Genomic DNA, 21,751 nt, shown 5'->3' on the forward strand with positions numbered 1-21,751 from the left:
AAAATCATTTTAAGAGTCTTCTGGAAGGTGACTATAGTTAGGCTCAAACACATTTTTCATAGGAGGCCATTCCACAACACTGGGAAAATGTCATAAAAATAGCCTCCAATCTTCTGCTCCTCTGACATCCCAAAAACATGGAACAATAGCTTCTCCTCTGAAAATGGAAGAGAGTCAGTTCCTGTCTAAATGATGTTATAATATTCAATTCAGTGGTGAGATTCATTTTTTTTTTACTACCGGTTCTGTGGGTGTTGCTTGGTGGGTGTGGCATGGTTTGGTGGGTGTGGCTTGGTGGGCATGGCAGGGCAAGGATACTGTAAAATCTCCATTCCTTCCCGATCAGCTAGGACTCAGGAGGCAGAGAATAGATGGGGGCGGGGCCAGTCAGAGGTGGTATTTACCAGTTGTCCGAACTGCTCAAAATTTCCGTTACTGGTTCTCCAGAACTGGTCAGGATCAGCTGACTACCACCTCTGATTCAATCATAAGAATGTTCCTGCTGGATGAAACCAAGGCCTTTTAAGAATAGTAGCCTTTTTTTGTTTTTCAGTAGCAATACCAGTAATGTATTGGAAGTACAGAAGATGCTCCTTAGTGCAGCATGAGTATTTTGTGCCTGTTTCTTAATCAGATTAGGATGACTCTGAACATACAAACATTATTTAGCATCATGATTAATAGTTATGGTTATGTTGTTGATGAATTTGCTACGACTTAGTTTAACTGACTTGGGGCCACGATCATTCTACATTCTACAATTGGGAAATTAAATCAATTAGAATCTTATAAATATTGGAAAAGTTTATATAATACAGACTGGAGAAGCTAAATGATCGAAACGTTTGAGGCACTTTCGTATATGTTATGAAGAAACTGTATTTAAAAATATTATTTGGTAAGGCATATGACCGCAGGAACTTAAACCAGCTGGATTATTTATTGAAAGCAGAACAAATAACTGTGAACAAATACCAGTTCAACCAGCCATAGATATTTGTTTAGTTGAATAATAATTAGCAACTGAGTTACAGAATTCCAAGTAAGATAGAGAACATTGAAAGATCTACAAATGGCAGGGCTTAACCCTAAATAATTTTGTTATATCATCAGAAATTCTATTAGTGATAGTCCAAAGGAATCTCAAAGGGAGCAGGATAGGAAAGACTTTGAAGTAAAAGACACTTCAAGAAATCATCTAATCCAATCTCTTGCCCAGTACTAGAATTCACAATTACAGTACTGAGCACTGACTGATATCCATCTAGGCTCTGTTGAAATAGATCCAGTGAAGGAGAGTCCATCATCTCCCAGGGAAAGCTTTTCCATTATTGAATAATTATTACCTTTAAAAAATATTTGTTATGCCCAACAATAATCTATTTCTTATAGCTTAAAGTTATTATTTCCTTTTATGTCTTATGATGCAACTTTGAACAATTCTGCCTTGCTTCTACATTACAACTAGTCACATAAACGCAGACATACTTTTTGACTTCCAACATCTTCCCTATAATAATTATACACAGTGTTTTCAACCATCCTTGTTTTTCATTCTAGACTTCTTATCAATAGAAGATAATATTTATAGCTTAGGGTTGAACTGTAGGGTCCAAGAGCTTGGTTGTTTGCCTAAGATGTTTCATTACCCGATTAGGTAACGTCTTCAGTGCTAGTGAAGGCAGAGTTTGCCCCTTGTTTATAAACTTGTCCTGGCAATGTTGATGGGGATGTGATTTTCTTTCTGGTAGTGCCTTGATTAAAATATTGTTTCCTTCTTGATTGTTTGTCTGGTATTAATCCCTGCTTATCTGGGTTTTTGTTGCTGGAGAGGGTGTATTCTTGTCTTTTTGTTTTCTTTTAAAAAACTTTTTAATAGTCTTTTTTTGAATGATCTGGTTTGGAAATTTGGTTTATTTCATTAAGCAAATAACATGGTCATTAAGTGACTCCAGCTTTCTTCATTGAAGTTGCTTGCTGGAAAAGTCACAAATTGCAAATGTGAGACCAAGGGATGCTGCAATCAGTGGTAAATGCGATCTGGTTCTCAAGCCGCTGAATGGTATTCACATGACTGTGACAGTGGCATGAGAGTTGTAAGTGTAAGGATAGGCCGTAAATCACCTTTTCTCAGACCATCACAAGTTTGAACTGTTGCTGAACAAATATTTCTAAGATGGGGACTACCTGTAATTTGCAACTTTGCAACTTTAATAAGATTTGTATGCCGCCAACTCCCTAGGGACTCTGGGCGGCTCACAACAAAAGCAAAAACATAAAATATTAAAAGTACAATTATTTAAAATAAAATCATCCATTCAATCACTTGGGGCTGGATTTTAATCAGCAGCCCCAGGCCTGCTGGAACAGCCAGGTCTTGGTCACTTTACGGAAGGCTGGGAGAGTGGTAAGGGTCTGGATCTCTGTGGGTAGCTCGTTCCATAAGTAATCTCTATGATAAGGTATCATTTGCAAAGTGTCAGCTTATGTTGGTCTAAAGATACTTTCTTCTGTTGTTCCACCTCTCTTTCCACCCTTCTATCTTTTCTACTCCCCTACACCTTAGTATGGCATTCTTTCAAAAGTTTTCCTTCTTGTTTTAATGTAAAATGTTGATCATATTTGTTATGCATTTTATCTTTTATTAATACATTCTGTATTTTATTTTGATATTATCTGGCCTGAACAGAAAGTAAAACAATTTACAGGCAGAGTAATAATATCTGCTAATTGATTAGGCTAGTTATCAATTGCAGAGGTAGGTTGCTCCTGATTCGCCCTGGTTCAGCTGTACTGGTAGTGGAATTAAGGCGCAGGTCGCAGAACCAGCAGCGACCCAGGCCTGCCACACCACTTAACTGGTTCCATCCAACAAAATCTCAGAGAGGAGGCAAAGTAATTGAAAGGAATGTTTAAGTTTGTGTTACTGTCTTTGGCCTGTGATCAGCTGGTTCAGCAATCTATAGGATTTATTTAAGAAAGTGACAAGGATTCTAATTCTGTTGAGGAGTGTGACTGTTAATTTAAAGAAATCTTTCAGTTAATTAAAGTGAAACTCTGTTCTCATTGCATATTGGATTGTCAGCAGCATTTAGTGGGGATTATCCACCTTTCCACTCTTGCAACTCTGCGGTGAAAAACAGTGGTGCAAGAATACAAAGTACAAAGATCATTCAAATTATTTCGAGTTTTGTTCCAAAGGAACAGTTACCTCAAAAACTTTTCTGTGAGACTGTTTCATGCTGGTTTGAAAACATATTTTATGAAGATCCCTACCTACCGTAATTCCTGATAGCATCATATTTAGAACAGGAATCTGCTGTTATTTATTTCTGAATATAAAAGAGTCATCATGCTTAAGCCAAAAATGTTATTTATTTCCATATTATGTACAATGTATACACTTCTGTCATCCTCCATATACCTGTATGTGCTTAAAGGCTCATTATTGTCCAGACATTTTCTAACTCAAAAATATTGTACTGAGATGTGGCAATTAGAATTGTCCTTTCCCAACAGTAGAAATTAGCTTCAGATTTTCAAATGGTAGTACAAAAGGTTAACCTACAAGATAACTCAGCTTAACAACCATTTTATTGTAAAACATTTTGAAGATGTTTTCTTACTTTTCTCACAAAAAAATTGGCTTCGATCAATTATAAAGAAATTGCAGGTTCTCTTCTATTAGTCCGGATTACCCATTGCTTTTAAGGAGGTATTTTTATCATTACCTGAACAGAATGGCATATTCTAATCTTTATCCTTCAGCCGGATTCATAATTCTCCCTATAAAAATGATGCTGTCCATTGGCTTAGCCACACCTATCATCAGGAAAGGTTTGTCAAATGTGATAAAAAATGAAGGTTTGATTTTAGCAGAACATAGCATAAATTGTATAACAGTGATGGCTGCTGCCTCTGTACCACTCTCATGAATGTTCAGTATATTTTTATGAATGGCCTGTAGAGAGAAAACAGTTTTAACCAATAAAAGTTTATCCTTACATTAGTCACAGACGAATATAGTAATAATGTTTGTCTGAGGATTTTTTTTCACCGAAGATCCTTGAAGTAACTCTTCTGTTTGACACAATCATTTTCTATATTCCGGCATCTCACCTTGTCCAGTGCTCAACAAAACAAGTCTGGGAAGATCCTTTGCGGGTGGCCAGTTATAGTCGCCTGCAAAGGACTTTCCCATGCTTGCTTTGCTGAAAACGGGGTGACTGATGGTAATGAGCAGCGCAGCCGTGCACCTTAGAGGGAACATTGCCGGCGTTCCTGGAAGTTAAGTACTTCCGGGTTCACTGACCAACCGGTCCGCAAGGACCCGAAAGGACTGGTAGGAACCCATCTCTGCTACTCTTTCCATGTCAATTTGAGCATTTTAAAAAATATGTTAGCCATAAAATTTATATTGTTTTCATATTACTCCACCCTTTTGGTTTGAAGCTTTGTCTAAATTGTTCATTTTCAACTTAAAAATATATTTCTGTATTCTATGCATTTTATGCATATTGGTATCAAATGTATTTTTTTTAAAAAATAGCTGTATTGCTATCAGAGAAATGACTTGATTTCAGCTCATGGAATGATTTAAAATTGTAAAATTGGAGAAGCTATGATTAAAATGTGAACTAATTTTATTTCCTGAGCAGGGGGTTGGATTAGAAGACCTCCGAGGTCCCTTCCAACTCTCTTATTGTATTCCATTCCTTATTACTCACAAAAAGGCTAAAAGCTGAGCTTCCTGAAAGAAGAACTTTTTAAAAAATAAAATAAAAGCAAATTTGGTATAGTGATTAAGGCATCAGAGTAGAAACCAGAAGACCGTGAATTCTAGTTCTGCTTTGGATTTCAACTGTGTGACTTTTTACTAGTGGTGGGTTACGACCAGTACACCCCGGTACAGGTGTACCGGTGTCTTCCGAGAGCACCGGGTACTGTTCTGGTGAGGTGCTCCGGAGGGCCCACCCGCCCGCCCATGCTCTTTACCGGTATTTGAGCTCTTCGAGGCTCTGTGCACATGCATGGAGAGTATAGCGCTTGCGTGACACTCCGCTGAGAAACTGGAGCATTGCGGAGGCGTCATGGAGCGTCACAGGAGGTATGTACGTGTGCATACGTGCTATGTGCATTCGTGTCATGGACACCCAGCCCTATTGCACCGTACTGGTTGCAACAGGATCCGGAACCCACCACTGCCTTGGACCAGCCACTTTCTCTCAGCCCTAGGAAGGAGGCAATGGCAAACCCCTTCTAAAAAACTTTTCTAAAACTGCAGTGACTTGTACAGACAGTCTCCAAGAATTAGATAGAATTGAGCAGAAAAAGAAGAAAGAAAGAAGCAATAAAAGAAGCCGTTCTCATGAGTTCTTCACATTTTCTTAGATGGAGACTAGGACTAACTTTTTTTCAGATTCCTTGGCATAAAGCCTTATGAATAAAGATTTTTTTTGAAAATATTTGATTCAAGGAAAAGGGCAAAACGCCAGCCACCAACCTCTTTCCCATACATACTTTTGAAACCTTCAGATTGCATTCTCCAGTGATTCCAGATAAGTCACTACTGTCGTTAAAGACAGCCATCACTCCCATTCTTTGTAACAAGTCTTTGACGTCGTAAGATGCCGAAATGTTAAATTTAGGAAAGTGCAGATTTATATTTCTGGTTAACCAAAACAGATAAAACAATCCAAATATTATATTTTCAGTTTTGTGACCGTAGTTCCTTTACACCGTATTATATTCAAAGTTTAAAAGCAGTAGAGATGGAATGTATGTATGTATGTATGTATGCATACATCAATATATTTATTTATTATTTTCTTATTTTATTTAAGAAGAAAAAAAGAGGAGAAAAATGAAGTGAGAAAAATAGATAACAAAATGAACTAACAATGCCTCTTTTCCAAGGTGCTTCACATATAATATGTTGGGGAAAGTTCTACAGGAAAGAGATCACTCTTTCTGTATAAATTAAAAACTAATTAAGTAAGAACATTCCGCTACAGGAATCATGTGGATACACTGAACCAGTTTCAGCTCCTTTATTTAGACAGGGCTGCAGGCAGAAAAGAGAGAGAGAGAGAAAGAGAGAGAGAGAGAGGGGGGGGGAGGAGAGAGAGAGTTGGTATGTCCTTATTCATTCTCTCTCTTCTTCCTCCCCTCCCCCCTTCTCTCTCCCTCCCTCTCTCTCTCCCTCCCTCCCCACACAAATACTGTCATCAAAATTGTTGGTCAACCATCTAGAATACCATCTTTACAGATTCCATAGTTATATCTCATTTAGGTCTAAATAAATGTTTAAAATTAAAATTATTTGGTGCTTACTCATACAGGTAGTCCTTGACTTACAATCACAACTTTCTGTTGCTAAGTGAGACATTTGTGAAGTGAATTTTTCCCCAATTTACAATCTTTCTTGTCACAATTGTTAAGTGAATCACTGCAGTTGATAAGTTAGCAAGATAAGTTGTTAAGTGAATCTGGCTTCCCCAGATTCCCCAGACTTTTTTCAGTGCCATGGTAACTTTGAATGGTCACTAAATGAACCATGGTAAGTTGAGGACTATCTGCATTTAGTGTCGTATTTAGATTGGTCCTTTCAGGTAACTAGAAGGAATCGAAGAAATATTTTTCTGCTTAATATAGACCTGATAATTTGTTAGAAATAACTCTTGAAGGATTTGTGGCCAATCTCGCATATAATGTTTGTACGACATAAAAGTGTTTGATTTTATAAAAAATCAATTCAAGAAATAAAAATTGAGAAGAAAGGGGATTATAACAATGTTGAGCAAAGACTTACTTATACGCAGGGGTGGGTTTCAAAAATTGTTCGAACCTACTCTGTGGGCGTGGCCTCCTTTGTGGGAGTGGCTTGCTGCCCATGTGACCAGATGGGAGTGGCTTGCCACCCATATGACCGGATGGGAGTGGCCTGCCACCCATGTGACCTGTTGGGAGTGGCCAAGATGATGTTAGTACTAGATATTACTAATTACTAGATATTATTAATATTACTAGATCATTATTAATGCATAGATAACTGTGGGACATTACACACCCACCCACACCCACAAACTATGACAGTGCTAGGAAAACACCCAAAAAATAAAAAACCCCCCCCCCCCCCAAAAAAAAAGACTGCCAATGAAACCAGTTTTTTTTTCCTAAGCCTAAGAACAGGAAAGACAAAGTCACTGGAATAAAAACCATCAAGGCAATGTGGAAAATTATAAAGGACAGGCACTCACAGAACCATCAACCACCTCAGAATTACCTAAACGAGGGTGAAACACACTGCCTTGCAACAAACCTGGCCTGCCCATAGAAAAGCAGCCACTTTGAGACACATAAACCTGGTCTAAACACTTAAAAGCAACATATTGCATCACAAATAAAACATTTGCAAAAAGGAATAACATTTCTTGTAATAAACATTCTATAAACAATAAATAAATAAAAATTCCCTAAACTAATTAAAAACCACCACGTTCAGAGAACACCAAACGACCCCACAGTCCTCTCCCTCCTTATCTTTTTCTTTTTTGTCCTAACTTTCTCCTCCTCCCCCGCCAACCCCACTTCCTTCTAGCACTGATGATGTTACCAAAGAGGAGCTCTCACAGGGCGAAGAGCTTCCCGCTACAGGCACAATCTATCTGCAGCAGTAAATGACTGCAAGCAGCAGCTTCAGTCACCTGCTCTCAGCTGACAGTTGCGTTTGGGAGCGGAGGTGGTGGCAGCAGAAGTGGGCACAGACGGGATGTCCCCGCTTGCTGAGTAGAACGAGGCGGCGGGGATGCGTTGTTTCAGGGTGCCCCAGGCGCTGGCTCCTCTGAGTGTAGCCCATTCCCCCTCCCAGGAAGACCATTTTCTTTTTAAAAACTCCTCTGCAGATGATCTTGAAAACCTGCGAGGGATTCCCCCACCCCATTCCTGATTGCCTGTAGCCTTGGAAGCTTCCGAAACTTAACAGTGAAAGCAATTAAGAACTTCTCTCGCTCGTGAGATTTTCTTTATTATGCAAACGCTTGCTTTAAGGCTGCAGGCACCCAGGGAGGGGGGCAGGGGGAATCTGCCTATCTGTCCCCTTCCAAAGCAACCTTGCAGGATTTCAAGATCATCCGGAGAGGCGTTTTTTAAAAAGAAAAACCCCGCAGGCACCCAGCGACAGGGGCTAGGAGCTAGGAACCCGGAAGTTAATTACTTCCGGGTTCACTGACGAACAGGTTCGCAAGAACCGGTGCGAACCGGGAGGAACCCACCCCTGCTTATACGTCAAAGAGGTTGTCTATTTAGACAGGGTTTCTGTCACCAAAGCTGCCTCCACATGTTCTAGCTTCCCTTCATCTGGTAGAATAAATAATGCCGTAACATCTCCTTTATAAGGAATTTCTACCTCACGGAAAATGTTATAGTAGTCCATGTGTCTCATCAAATCAATCTGCACTGTTGTGTTTGCATCTATAAAGAAGTCTTTTTTTCTGGTCAAACGAATGTCAAAAGGTTTCTTCTAGGAAGTTCGAAAAAAGAAAAGAAAATCAAGGTAGCGATTGTGGGGTGGAGGGAAACATAGATTAGACAGGGGGTAATCTGAGTAATTAATTCTCCCCAAAGTAGGAATTAATTACTCACCATTTCATCTTTTTCACCTAACCTCTTGACTTCTAGGTGCTCACTAAGAAAGGATTTTTCGAAATGACCATCACATCATTAGTATTTCTTATATTATTATTAACACGCTCTGTTGCTAAGGAGGTAGATGTTCTACTCCCACTCCCCACCTGAAAAGAACTCTGTTCCAACTGCCACTTAGGCATGGGCATGGCCAGTGCATGACTCATCTGGCCTGCAGGCTGGCAATTTAGACATTCTACTCCCCCTCCCCACCTGAAAAATGTTCTGATGCTAAGGCGTTTGACTCAGGGAGAGAATGGGATAAGATAGGAGAGGCCTCTGTGAGGCAAGCCTGAGGGAGAGAAGGGGATAGGAGAGGAGAAGAGCCCAATCACATAGTTTCATAGTGGAGCAACCACACATAACAAACACTTAGTGTCAAAGAAATCGCTCACTTTAACACAATTGTTAAAAAATATTTTGACCATTCCCTTCCTAATTTCTCAAACTTGACATTTTTCAGCTGCTAGCACTGCAGGAATTCCTCATTTAATAAGTGCAATTGGGACTTGAAACTGCATTGTTAAGTGCTGTGGTTGCTATGTGAATTGTCATATGTCCATGACAGATTTACAGCTACACTTCTGCTTTGGTTCTTAAGTGAATCACCACACCTATTAGGTGAGATATCATGTGATTGCTACTTGCAATTTCATTCCTAGATCTCCATTAACTCTGTTTGTCGGAAGCTGGTTATGTAGCATGCAAATGGCAATCGTGATCATAGAATCACAGTTCTAAATTTGAGGATTGATTGCTAAGCTTTCCCCTGCAACTGTTGTAATTTTGAATGGTCTCTAAATGAGGGAGTGGGAGTAGATTAGCAAGGGGAATTTAAGTGCAAAATGTGATGGAATCTATTTACAGCTTAGCTGACCTTTGCAAAATATTATCACCAACCAATAAGGGGCTAGGAATTAAGTAAATGGATGGGAAGAGTTCCCAGTCTCGGTAATCTCAAACTATTCATTCAATGTTGTTTAGTTTTATTCTTTCTAAACCAATGAAATATTGGAAAATAATTTTCTAAAGGCGCCCAGGACTCTGTCCATCTGTCTATCAGCAAGAAAGCTCTCCAAAACTAGACTTGTTCACTTCTGAAAGGCTCTACACTTCAAATTCTGTTTATAAAGACCGATTCTGCTGTTTGAAATTTGTGACATGTATGTTAGGAATATAATCTAACGATTGGGTTGGCAATATATAAATCATTTCACAATGTTGTACCTGTTTCTTTAAATCATACTGTAAAATGTGATTGGTTGCTGTTTCCCTCAATCGGGCCATAAGAGAGAGCCAGAATGCATGTTAGCTCTCTGTTTGTTAGATGCTGGGCTGATCTGATCTGAGTGTTTTGGAAGCTGGCTGTTATTCCTTAATATTATCAATGTTATTTCTTTTATCTTGTGAATTCTTTGTTCCATAATATGCAGTGATTATATCTAGTCATAATACTACTGAAATGAGCTGATAAGATGCTGCTTTAATTCACTTCACTAATCCTAACAATCAAAATATATTTACTTGCTTTATCAAAGTCAAAGAGCAAAAAAATAAATAAATCTATTTTTGTTGCTTCCTTCTGTTACATCCACATCTACATCACAGAGTTTGAAACATGCTCTTTCTAATGAGAATGATTTAACAGAATTTCCAGATCTTTAAAAAAAAATAGAAAATGAGTTGAAAATACTCTATTTTTGGCGCTTTTACAAAAACCGTCAACTTTGCACTCGATTTGTGAATTATTGGAAATCAGTAGGAGAATGAAATTTTATATTTAAAAACCTTGTGTTTCTAAGTTATTATGCACAAAGTTTCATGCTTCTCATACCTTTCCTAAGTGAAGCCTGGTATTAGCTCATTGTTTCCCCTTCCTTCTGCAGGCATTGCTGGAATGAATGGCGTCTGGCAGTGCAGGAAGGTATTAGGGAACAGTGGTTCCATTGCTTTAAGAGCAGAATGTTCCAAGAGATAGAGTGCAATGGCAAGGGAGCAGCTAGAGCTTGCATGGTGGCAAACATCTCGGATTTGCAGGAACTGAGGAAAAAATGTCTCTTTCTGTCTGCAAGCAATTTGTGGAAGTTGCTAGCTAGCAAAAAACATTCGATCCACTCTAGGAGCCTGTCCAATGATTCCGTGGTAGAGAAAAAAGGAGCAAGCGTGCTGAGTTGTGAGGAGGTTCGAGTGAGGTAAATGCATTTTTTCCTCTTGTTTGAAGTTGTCTAGGTTCCTCTGCATCCCACCTTTGTCGCCAGTATTGAAGACTGAATGACAGAAGTGACAGACTCACTGAGGAAACCTTTAACAACTATGTATTAGAACTAAACAGCAAGTAAAATAGTAGAACAACAACTTCAGCATCACACTCTCCTTGACAACTATTTATACTTGAGCTCTCAACAACCAATAGGGAAACAGTAAACGTCCCGCTTCAGCCAGGTGCGTCTCAGCCAATAGGCGTCATCCTGTAGTTGCCGGGCTGACAGGTTGTAGGTCGAGGACTTTCGGCTGGTCACAAGTGGAGGACTTTACAATGTCCCAATGGAATATGGAGGGGGAAAAGAAAAAGGAAAAAAACACTAGCGGTAACTAAATACCAAGCTCAAGGAGAAATTGATTAATAAAATTGGAACTGGAGAAATTTAAAACAACAAAAGGAATAATTTGGATAATTTGCATTTGGATTCTGAACTTTTGGTTTGATCTTTGGTACTTTTTGACAAACTATAGACCGGATTGCAGAGAGGAACAGTAAAAGCCACCTACTGGAGAGAAGAAGCATAATAACAATTTGAAGCAAAGCTTTGAAGGTGGGTGTGGTCCTGTTCTACTATTTGATTTCGTTTTGTCTAGGGCTGAGGAAGGAAATAAGGGATTTTCAAAGTGACCTGGACTGTTTTGGGACCTGATATCAAAGAGTGGAATAAGAAGAGGGATTGAATTCATTGTGGTAAAATATAAATATATTAAAAGTTTGTTAAATCTGAATATGGAGGGTGGGATGTTTGAGGAATTGTTGGAAATGTTAAAAAATGCACGAGCAACATTAAAAGGTAATAAAGAGCCAGAAAAGGAGCCAAAAAAGAAATGTTGAAACAAAAAGAACAGGAGCTAGAGGAGAGGAACAGACAAGGAACACAAATGATCAAGAAGCTAACAAGGTAGAAATGAAAAACAAAACTCAGTGGGACAATGCTATTGAGATTTATAGAGGCACAGAAAGAGTAGAGAGGAAAAAAGGAAAATGGTATCCAAAAAAGAAACCAGCCAAAAATAAAAAGAGAAACAATAGGAAGTGGGAAAACAAAACTTTGGGGAGAGTCATTCAAACAATCAATCGAAAAGTGATAGAAAAGATTCAGAAGAAAATATATAAGACATATCAAAAGAAGAAAAAGAGAAAAGAAAATTTAGGAATAGGGGATTAATAAAATGAAATGAAGTATCTTAAACATGGCAATAGTATGTATCTAATTAAGATGTGTGTGAACTATATTAATACTCTTAAGTGTGCAAATTAATTATGTCAAATGCTTACTATATAAAGAACCGAATTTGAAGATACATGTTATTTATAGAAATAGATGGAAAGGAAATGATAATATAATAGTTGGAAGGGATCTTGGAGGTCTTCTAGTCCAAACCTAAGCAGGAAACCTTATACCGTTTCAGACAAATGGCTATCCAACATCTTCTTAAAGACTTCCAGTCTTTATCCAGAGATAAATTTGGTTTATCTCTAAAGGGAAGGGAAGGGAAAAATGACATTGTTTATGCATATAATAGAAAATTAAAAGTTGGAAAATATGAGAAGAAAAAAAGTACAGCTAAAAGTGAAATGGAAATGGAAATATAATGTAAAATGAATTACGTATATGTGAAAATGCTAAAGGGGAAAACCGGACAACACTCTGTTCGCAAGAGAATTTTAATTATTTAACACACACACACAAAAAAAACCTTTGCATTAAAAAAATTGCCTATTGAAGATTGCCCATCCATGTTCTACACAGCCTCTTTAGGACTGTATGTTACTCTATCTTATGGAAATTCTGCATTCCCAGTTTCATCCTCAAAGGCTCTCCTGAGAAAAGAAGAAAATCCTTTCGAAAGTACCCTTGGGGAGCCACGACCCAGGTTTGTCCAATTTAAAATAATTTGTTTTATTGTGGTGCCCAACAGATGATGAATACAGAGAAAATTGAGTTTCTTTGGTGCTACCTTAGCTAAAACAAAAAGTGGAAGTGTACTGATTGCATTTGATAAATGATCTAGTTAATCTTGATTATCAAAGAAAATTTATCTTTTTATATTTTGGGACTATTTCACTCCGTTTTATCATCAGTCTACAGGCAATCCACCTGAGCACACCCCATTTATTTTATTTTCTATTTGAAAACCATCTCATTTCATATGAGGAGTCACAGAGGAACCAAATAAGTTTGTTAATTTTCCTTTGAAAAACAAAACAACACCTCTTTCTTTGAAATTCATGTTCCAATGATATTTTATTTTTGAACTGTATTCAAACTCCAATACATACTGGAGTTTTGTTTTTGTTTACGGCTGTGTTGGGTCGCTTATCTTGGCCACAAATAATATAGTATTGAGCGTTCTTTCAGAAACGATACATAGAAAAGGTTGATTTAATCTAATGGTTGGGGGCAATGACAGAGGAACTCCTTCTGCAGCAGTAGCTCCTGCTGCCTCAGCTCCAGCTTCATCAACAGTCAACACAGCCTTGTGGGTAATCTGAGGAGAAAGGAAAAAAATGTTTGGCGTAGAGAAAAATATTTCAGAAATTATGACAACTTGTTACACTGATCTGTGAGTTTGCACTACTAGGGCAGAGGTGGTATTCAGCAAGTTCTGATCAGTTCTGAAGAACTGGAAGCAAAAATTTTGGAATGGAGATTTTACAGTATCCTTCTCCTGCCACGCCTACCAAGCCACGTCTACCAAGCCATGACATGCCACAGCCAACAAGTCACACCCACAGAACCAGTAGTAAATTTTTTTGAATCCCATCACTGGACTAGGCCTATGTTAATTTTATATTGTTCCAGTTTTAGCCCATTCACTGCTGAAGTGAGTGCTCACTGGATTCTCCTTAGGAAAGATTTTAAACCAGTGTTCTTCAAAGGTAACAACTTCTGAAAGTTGAAGTCCAGACATCTTAAAGTTGCCAACTTTAAAAAATGCTGAATTGAACCATTGTGAAAAGAAAGAGGTAAAATATAGTCATTCAAGGCAGAAAGGAGGGAAAGGAATCAAAGAAACCCCATTTATTATTGGAACCAAACAATATTGAAGAATAGTTTTGAAAGTTCCAAAAGAAAATATTGTTGGTCAATATTTTGGCTTAAACAAAGTAGGGTTTATAACTAACACATGTTTTAATCAAATCACTTTCAACACCATCTTCGAAGTAGAGAACAATTTGACATAGCCATCTTTGAAGCTTAGCATCTTCATGTACAGGTCAGGATTCTTGGGTCCAATGTTGTCCAGGGCTACTATTAGGCCTCTTCTAATTCAGCTACTGACAAACTGAACAAGATTAAAATAGCCATTCTGGACACCATTTTCAATTTTCAAAATCATATTGCCTGGAGCCTTTTCAGACCCAGAACTGAGTTTCTTGCATTGTTAAATTGGATCTCCACAGTTCTGTGTTCTGTCTTTTCAAACAAAAGCCTTAGATGTATTTTGGGCTGTGCAAAACTATGTATTTCATCAACTGGAGCTGTGTAGCAACCTGAACAACTTAGTTCTCTGCAAATATGGATAGGTCAGGCAAGTTTGCTGTTTATGTATATTGTAATTCATTTTCCCCTTCAGTTTCTTAATCTAGCAAATCCTTCTGATAACTACAAGAGAAATAGATGGAATGCATCCAAACACACTGGATTTCTTCCTTTAGATATGTTGCAGTTGCTGCAATTCCTGTTTTATACACTTTGTTGTGCCTTTTTTTCCTCTATATCTTTTAAAAACTCAATTTCACTTTTCCTGTCATATTCCTGTGACTTTCTGAGTAAAGACATCTGCATCTTTCTAAGTTGCTTTTCTTGATGAGTTAGTTTGAGGAAAACTGTGCATGGGTAAGCTGCCATCTCAATCTTTATCCTTTTTGTAACAATGAACAATTGGAAAGATAATCTGATGCACACATGTTGTTTACAAAACAGCAATTGGAAGGAAAAGTTCTTGTTTTTCCTTTTTTTTTTTGCAAGGGTGAGAGGGTCCCCATCATTATCATTGCTGCTGTGAAATATGCATTCATTTTGCTGAAACCCTGGATGAAATGATGCAAACAATATAAAAGTTTTACTTACTTTAGACAGTTTTAAAGGCTCCCCTGTGACTCCAGTGAGATCGGCACGATCAGTAAAGATTTCAGTAATGCCAAGCTGGGAGAGGGGTTCCTTTAAGCTGTACGTGGCTGAAATGCTAAACTTGGGAATGTAGACCTCTGCTATACCCCTTCAGAAAGACAGAAAGACTTTTTTTCAATCTAGACATCATGAAATTAAGAAGTACACCCAGTAATTTATACATACATACATACATACATACATACATACATACATACATACATACGTCTCTCTCTCTCTCTCTCTCTCTCTCTCTCTCTCTCTCTCTGTGTGTGTGTGTGTGTGTTTGTATATATGTGCCAGCATAACTCTGAAACACCTCGAGCAATTTCAACCAAACTTGGTACACAGATGACTTACTCTCTGGCAAAAAATATTGTGGGGGAAAAGACACCCCTAAAACCCCTCAGGATATGTATTCTGTTAAGATACAGCCTGTTGTGCCTTAAAATGGCTTCTATTGTACTGCCGTAAAATGGCTTATACTGTTCAGTGCAGTGAACTTGTCATGGTAACAGCTTCACAGTACTCCACAAGGGGGCTCCCTCTAGTAAGGGAGAAAATCCAACATTAGAAATTACTTTTGGTCTGGACATTTTCCCCTTATAAATAATTACCCAGCAATGCCAGGTTATTGGCTAGTACTTACTAAAATCAGTAAAACAAACACAAACAGAACACACATAACAAAACCATCATTGCCATATGGAAGCCAGATTTTTTAACAGAGAAATCCTTGGTATTAGTTGCTATCATAACAACCATTGTGAATCTGTTTAAAATATTTGACTGGAGCCAACAGGAATTGTTGACAAAATGAATATCATACTTGATTGACTGGTTGAATGAATGAATTTATAGGCTGCCCAACTTTACATGATTCTAGGTGGCTTAAAACTAAGCTAAAACATCAACCTATAAGCAGCAGGCATACATGCCACTACTTCTGCAAATGGAGCTGTATGCGCTTGCCCACCAGTCATGCGGAACCATCCCTCATGCTGGTACGCAAAGCTTTTAGAAAGCTGGCTTAAATAGATTTCTTGTGTGATCTGTCTCTCCGTCACAGTATAGAAAGATTGTTTAAACAAGCAAAGAGGGGGAGGTGATTTAGAGTGATTGTCCTGTGGTAGCGTGATTGTCATTTGCAACCTTCACAGCCAGCTTCTAAAAAATAAAGTCAATGGGAAAGCTGGCAGGAAGTCACAAGTCATAGTCATAAATTGATTAGATTAAGAGCTGTAGTTGGATTTGGTGAATTGATGTTATAAACCTGATGATTCGCTTTACAATAGAATTGCTGGTCCAAATTATGATCAGTAAGTGCGTATTACCTCTAATTTGAAGTATTGATTTGATTCATATTGTTGTTTAATCCAGTTTCCGGAGATCAATTTGATCTGCGAAAGGGAATTAATTTGCAGTGTCTGCATGGATCATGAAAATCTACAAGATGGTAACCACATCAAGGGTCAAAGCCCCACCATTTTTCTATCATGATGCCACACTCACCATCTTGTAGAATTTTACCACTATGATAGACCCAGATGCTGACCTACCCGAGATTAAGTAAGATACAGGAATAAAACTGAAGAGATTGCAAGAAACAAGCAGAGTGTCAGAGTATTATGAAGGGGTCAAATACAACATTGTAAGGCCAAATGGGACTTGAGCAAATATATGTTTATATTTTTTACTTAGAGGAGCTAGGGAGCCATTGCCCTCTGCTTTGTTCATGGTGGTGTGAGGCTTCTGAGGTGGGTTTGGCATCTCCTCACCAACGCCCCCCACCCCTTCTACCATCATTCAGTTCTCTAGGATACTCTTTCACTACTTAGAACAATGGTGCAGAATTTTCCACAGGGACATATCAGTCTCTGAATGGCATGTCTTGAACTATTTTGCAAAGGGATGAAGTAACATGAAACAAACAGGAAGGAAGAATAATTAGTAATGTTGTTAAGAATTAATGAGCAAATCTTCCACTCTCATACAGGGGGGGACGACAATATCAAGGGAGGAACCTTTTGGAAGAGCATAGCACCGAATGCAAGGACACTAAATTGTTTTTTAGTTTAAGAATATACTAACTATGGAGAAACATAGAAGCATCAAAAAGGAGTGTTACCTGTGTACATTTTCTGCCCATCTGTTCACAGTTTCTACTGACAGACTCGCATCCAATGCCTTCTCATTATTAGCTTCAGGCAAAACAAAAAATGTGGTGGCTGTACCATTGTAGTCTATCTGCAGTACTGTGCAAGACAGCTGACTATCAAAATAGTAGTAAAACCAATCGGTCCTATGCATCATTTGGACTTTGACAGTTGTGTTGTGATCCACAAAGAAGTCCTCTTCCCTTGTGAACTCTGGATTAAAAGGATTCTCCCAGTGTCCTAAAGAGAACAAAAAGACCCACAGTAATATTTGGATAAGAGTTTTAAACCTGCATGAGGTGAATTAGGTTTGCCCTCAGGAAGATGCTGTGATCTTCTTTACTAAGGCAAAGAGGTGGTAAAATTGAACTAGTAAGATGCTCTGGATTCATTTTCTCATGCTGACCACCCCTTGCAAAGCTGAGACCTATTTCTGCACATCTGCACCAAATGCTTCTTAGTCAGTGAAGCAATGCAGCTGCTGTATTGCTGTCAGAAGAAAATGGCCATTTACCTTCTTTTCAAGACAGATTTTATTTCAATCTTGGTTGAAGAGAAAACACCCATTCTAAATTCTGCACAGCCTTATGGACTTATATTCTGTACAGATAGAGAAATGTTCAGCCAGTGATCTTATATGAATCAGAATTATTTAGAACAGTCATTCCATTTCCCTTTTTCTTGTTTTTAAACTCTACAAGGATGCATTTTAGTTGCATTTGTAATCCAATTCTATGAAGAACAGGTGTAATGTCCACTAGTCTGAAAAGTGAAAAACCATGTAATTTGGTTATAAAAAATACACAGTTTCTCTTTCGTAAAACCCCCAGTAGTGAAGTGATTATACCAGAGGTAAAGAATATACTTAAATTTCTATCCTGGACTAGTTTTTCAGTGCATGCACTTTGTATTGATAAAAAATAATGTGTTTTTCCCCCTGAATTTGAGCAATTCCACCCCTCTTTCACCAAATTCAGAAAGCTTAACTCTGTCTCAAAGAGCATCTTTGGATATTTCCTTTAGTGGGGGAATCATTCCTTTTCTCTGTGATGGTTACCTCGAAAGAATATGTAGTTTGTGAGAATAAACACTGTTTCTGGGTTAAGATCCTTGACTAGTTCTGCAATTTTCCCATGTGTTCTTTCCTTTATATAATCATTGATCTGTTTTTCAGCTTCTTTTGGATCCTGAAACTTTGTGGCTTGGATTTCTGCTTCATAGAATTCCTTAATCTTATCTAAAAATGTCTGCAATGGTTGTATGCCTTCCTTTAAAAACAGGGCCTGTCCGATATCCAGCTTGTAATCCTCCTCTGAATGTGTGAGCAGATGGAGAAGTTCATGAAACCCCTGGTGGATCTCATCTTCCTGAATCTTTGTCATGTTAAAATCAAGGCCCTTTAAAATCTCTGCATGCGTGTTTGAATTTGTCCCTAATAGCAGGACTGAAAGCACTATAGAAATGCTGCAGGGTGAGAAAACAACGTTCTTTCCATCTGATCTTGCAGCCAGTATTTTGTAGAGTTCAATTGCAAAATGATCAATATTGTGTTGGATCTTGATAGCAGCTTTGGGGTCATGATGATTGTGGTGATGATCGACATCATGGTGGCCGTGGCTGACCAGGGAAAACACTATCAAGGCCAAGCTCAGATGAATGATTCTGTTCATCTTGCCAGTAATTTATTCTGCAAAGGAAAATAGGGATAAAGAAGAGGGATTTCATTTTATTATAAACTGTGTTTGTAATATTCATTTTCTGTACAGTCTTGCAGTATTTTGGTTTCTAGCTGAAGGTCAGCATTAAAGGATGTTGATGATAAATTGTTTTTCTTTTCAAGTCAAGAATGTAGTAATAAAAATTTATGCCCTACTTATTTCAAACCCACGTCATGTTGTAGTCGTGAACATTTTTGGTATGTTTGGTACATATAGGTCTGTGTGTGTGTGTTTGTTTGTGTGTGTGTTGTGTTTTGTCAAAGTACCTGGTATGCCCAAATATGAGAGGGAGCATATTGCTTCCCTTATGCCCTTCAGCGCCACTCCAGGAGCCTTCCCGACAGAAAAAAGTGGAACTGAAAGGCAAAAGGGTAGCAGCATGTTCCCTTCCATATTTGTTTTTCCGGAGGCTGAAAAACAACACAATGCGCAAATTGGAAGTTGGGAATGGACTTCCAGGTTGCCCGTAGGGTGCTTTTTTCCCTCTGGAACCTTCAGGAGGCTTCGCTGAAGCCTCCAGAGGGTGAAAAACAGTCCTATGGGCAAACTGTAAGTCACTTCTGGGTTGCCCATAGGGCCATTTTTAACACTCTGGAGGCTTCAAGAAAGCCTCCTGAAGCCTCGGGCGGGCCCCCAGGGGGAGGCTTTTTTGCTCTCCTAGAAGCCTCCTAGAGGCTCCTAGAAAACCTCTGGTTCCATCGTGTGCCAAAAGCAGGGGGAGTCGGTGTTTGTGTGTCTTGCGTGTGCATAGCATTATGGGTGTGGGCACACCTGCTCACGATCCCTCCTGTACTCCCCCCACTTTTGGCACGTGATGGGAAAAAGGTTAACCATCACTGGCCTATACAATTGGCATTGTCTATGCAAAACTGTTCCCCCTATTACCTTTCTGTATTTTACCTTTATTATCTTGCCTTGTCCTGCTACCCTAGGCTGAGAAAGTCTGTTTCACCCCTGAGCTGCTTCTCTTTCATTTTGTAGCCCTTGAGGATTTCTCCAAAATTTAGCATGTGACCCAAACCCCTAAAACTGTCTACTCTACTGTCACTGTTGACCTCACCCCATTCCTACGAGGTCTTTAAGGGGGTGCATAAGCACACCAGTGCACCTACCGTCCACGTCCTAATATTCCCTTGTATTTGTATTCATTTCATGTATTCATAATCATGTGTAGACTTATGTCTGTTATCTAATTCATGCTTGATGAAATAAATAAATAAATAAACAAGCAAATAAACAAATAAATGATTGCTGAAGAGTCATTTTCCATAGTTTTGAGGTAGGTAATGCAAAAACCAAGAAGGGGTAAAACCTGACTGGGAAAGAACATCTTATACTGTACTTAAAGTAAAACTTCCTGTCTTGCAAAAAAAAAAAAAAAAAAAGCTGCCTTGCTTTCTACGAATTGCCAAGACTACAAGTTTCTCTCAGCTCATGCAAAGGTTTAATGACAGGCTGGAGTAGGAATGGGGATCATTCTTAGCACTGGTTCTCTCTGAGGAGACCCACAACAAACCTGTCATTGGTTGTGTGACCCTTACTTCAACTTTACATGTTGCAGACAGAGGTCGCAGCAGAAATTTTGAGTAGTTCAGAAAACCAGTAAATGCCACTTGTGACTGGGCCCACCCCATCTATTCTCTGCCTCCGGAGTCCCCGCTGATTGGGAGGGAATGGGCAGTTTGCAGTATGCTTCCCCTGGAGTAGGGTGGGAATGGAGTTTTTACAGTATCCTTCCTCTACCACGCCCACCAAGCCACTCCCACCAAGCCACTGCCACCAAGCCACTCCCACCAAGCCATACCCGCAGAACCGGTAGTAAAATTATTTGAATCCCACCACTGGCTGCAGGTACTTTACACCAGAGGTGGACAACTATGGCAACTTTATGAGCAGTGGACTTCCACTCCCCTAATTCCTGAGCCAGCATAGGTATGATGGCTCGGGAATTATGGGAGTTGAAGTCCACAGCTCACAAAGTTGCTGTTAGATCGGGTAATGGAAAGGCCATAGTTGTCTACCCCTGTTTTAGATTCTGTATGTATATTTTGTCAAATGAAAATAGTTTTCCTCTCCTGCCTATAATTTTAAGTTTAATATAAAACCTTTTAATATGTAAATGCATCTGCTCTACTCTTTATTAACGATTAATATATAAAGTTCTACAATTCTATGTTTTTAATGTAGACTTATGATGTAAATATTCTAAATAAAGACTAATTTTCTCTGCCACTTTCCTTTGTAAATAATCAGGTAATCTGAATTCCTTTTACATAGACCAGTTCAGAGCTTCAATTTGCATTACAATGAAAATTGCATTTTTTTTGTATCCTAAGAGAGACCAGTGGAGAGATCTCTCTCTCTGTATCTCTCTCCCCTCCCTCCGTCCCTCCCTCTCTCTCACACACACACTCCACATATACCCCATATAATGATTTATGCAAATTTGAAATCTATTCACTCTTTTTGTTGCTTCTTTTTAAATAATATTTTCTTTTCAGTTAATGCACAAGTATTTATTCTAGTGTAATGGTATAAGCAATTAAAATGCTATTTTATAGAATTCTAAATATAGGACTACAAATTATAAACATGATTACTACAAATAACATTAGAAGTCTCTTCCACTTTATAAACTTTGAAAATACAAACAAGCGTAATGCAGTGACTTTAAACCTGCACCTCCACCCCATGAGATTACTTACTGTATATATGGAGAACTTTCATTCATTGAAAGAGGTATCTTGTCCTTTTTCTTCTGCTATTTATGCACATCAGATTGCAAAATATTGTGGAAATACTCACTTAAGCA

The 21,751-nt window shown here is 38.5% G+C and overlaps 1 protein-coding gene across 1 annotated transcript; it reads right to left on the reverse strand.

Moving 5' to 3' along the window:
- Positions 1-13,177: 13,177 nt before the first annotated feature.
- Positions 13,178-21,751, reverse strand: LOC116519630 (alpha-1-antitrypsin-like). Its single transcript, XM_032233607.1, has 5 exons — positions 21,645-21,751; positions 18,279-18,908; positions 17,194-17,461; positions 15,027-15,174; positions 13,178-13,440 (listed from the first exon to the last, which is right to left on the reverse strand). The coding sequence occupies exons 2-5, from the start codon at positions 18,889-18,891 to the stop codon at positions 13,249-13,251; spliced, it is 1,221 nt and encodes a 406-aa protein (XP_032089498.1). The 5' UTR covers positions 18,892-18,908; positions 21,645-21,751; the 3' UTR covers positions 13,178-13,248.

Source organism: Thamnophis elegans, chromosome 1 (assembly GCF_009769535.1).
Source record: "Thamnophis elegans isolate rThaEle1 chromosome 1, rThaEle1.pri, whole genome shotgun sequence".
NCBI classification, from domain to species: domain Eukaryota; kingdom Metazoa; phylum Chordata; class Lepidosauria; order Squamata; family Colubridae; genus Thamnophis; species Thamnophis elegans.

Coding starts and splice junctions, on each gene's coding strand:
- LOC116519630 (XM_032233607.1), bottom strand. CDS start 18,891: ATGAACAGAATCATTCATCTGAGCTTGGCCTTGATAGTGTTTTCCCTG. Junction 15,175..17,193: donor TGGGCAGAAAATGTACACAG/GTAACACTCCTT, acceptor GTCTTTCTGAAG/GGGTATAGCAGAGGTCTACA. Junction 13,441..15,026: donor AGCCTTTAAAACTGTCTAAA/GTAAGTAAAACT, acceptor CTTTCTCCTCAG/ATTACCCACAAGGCTGTGTT.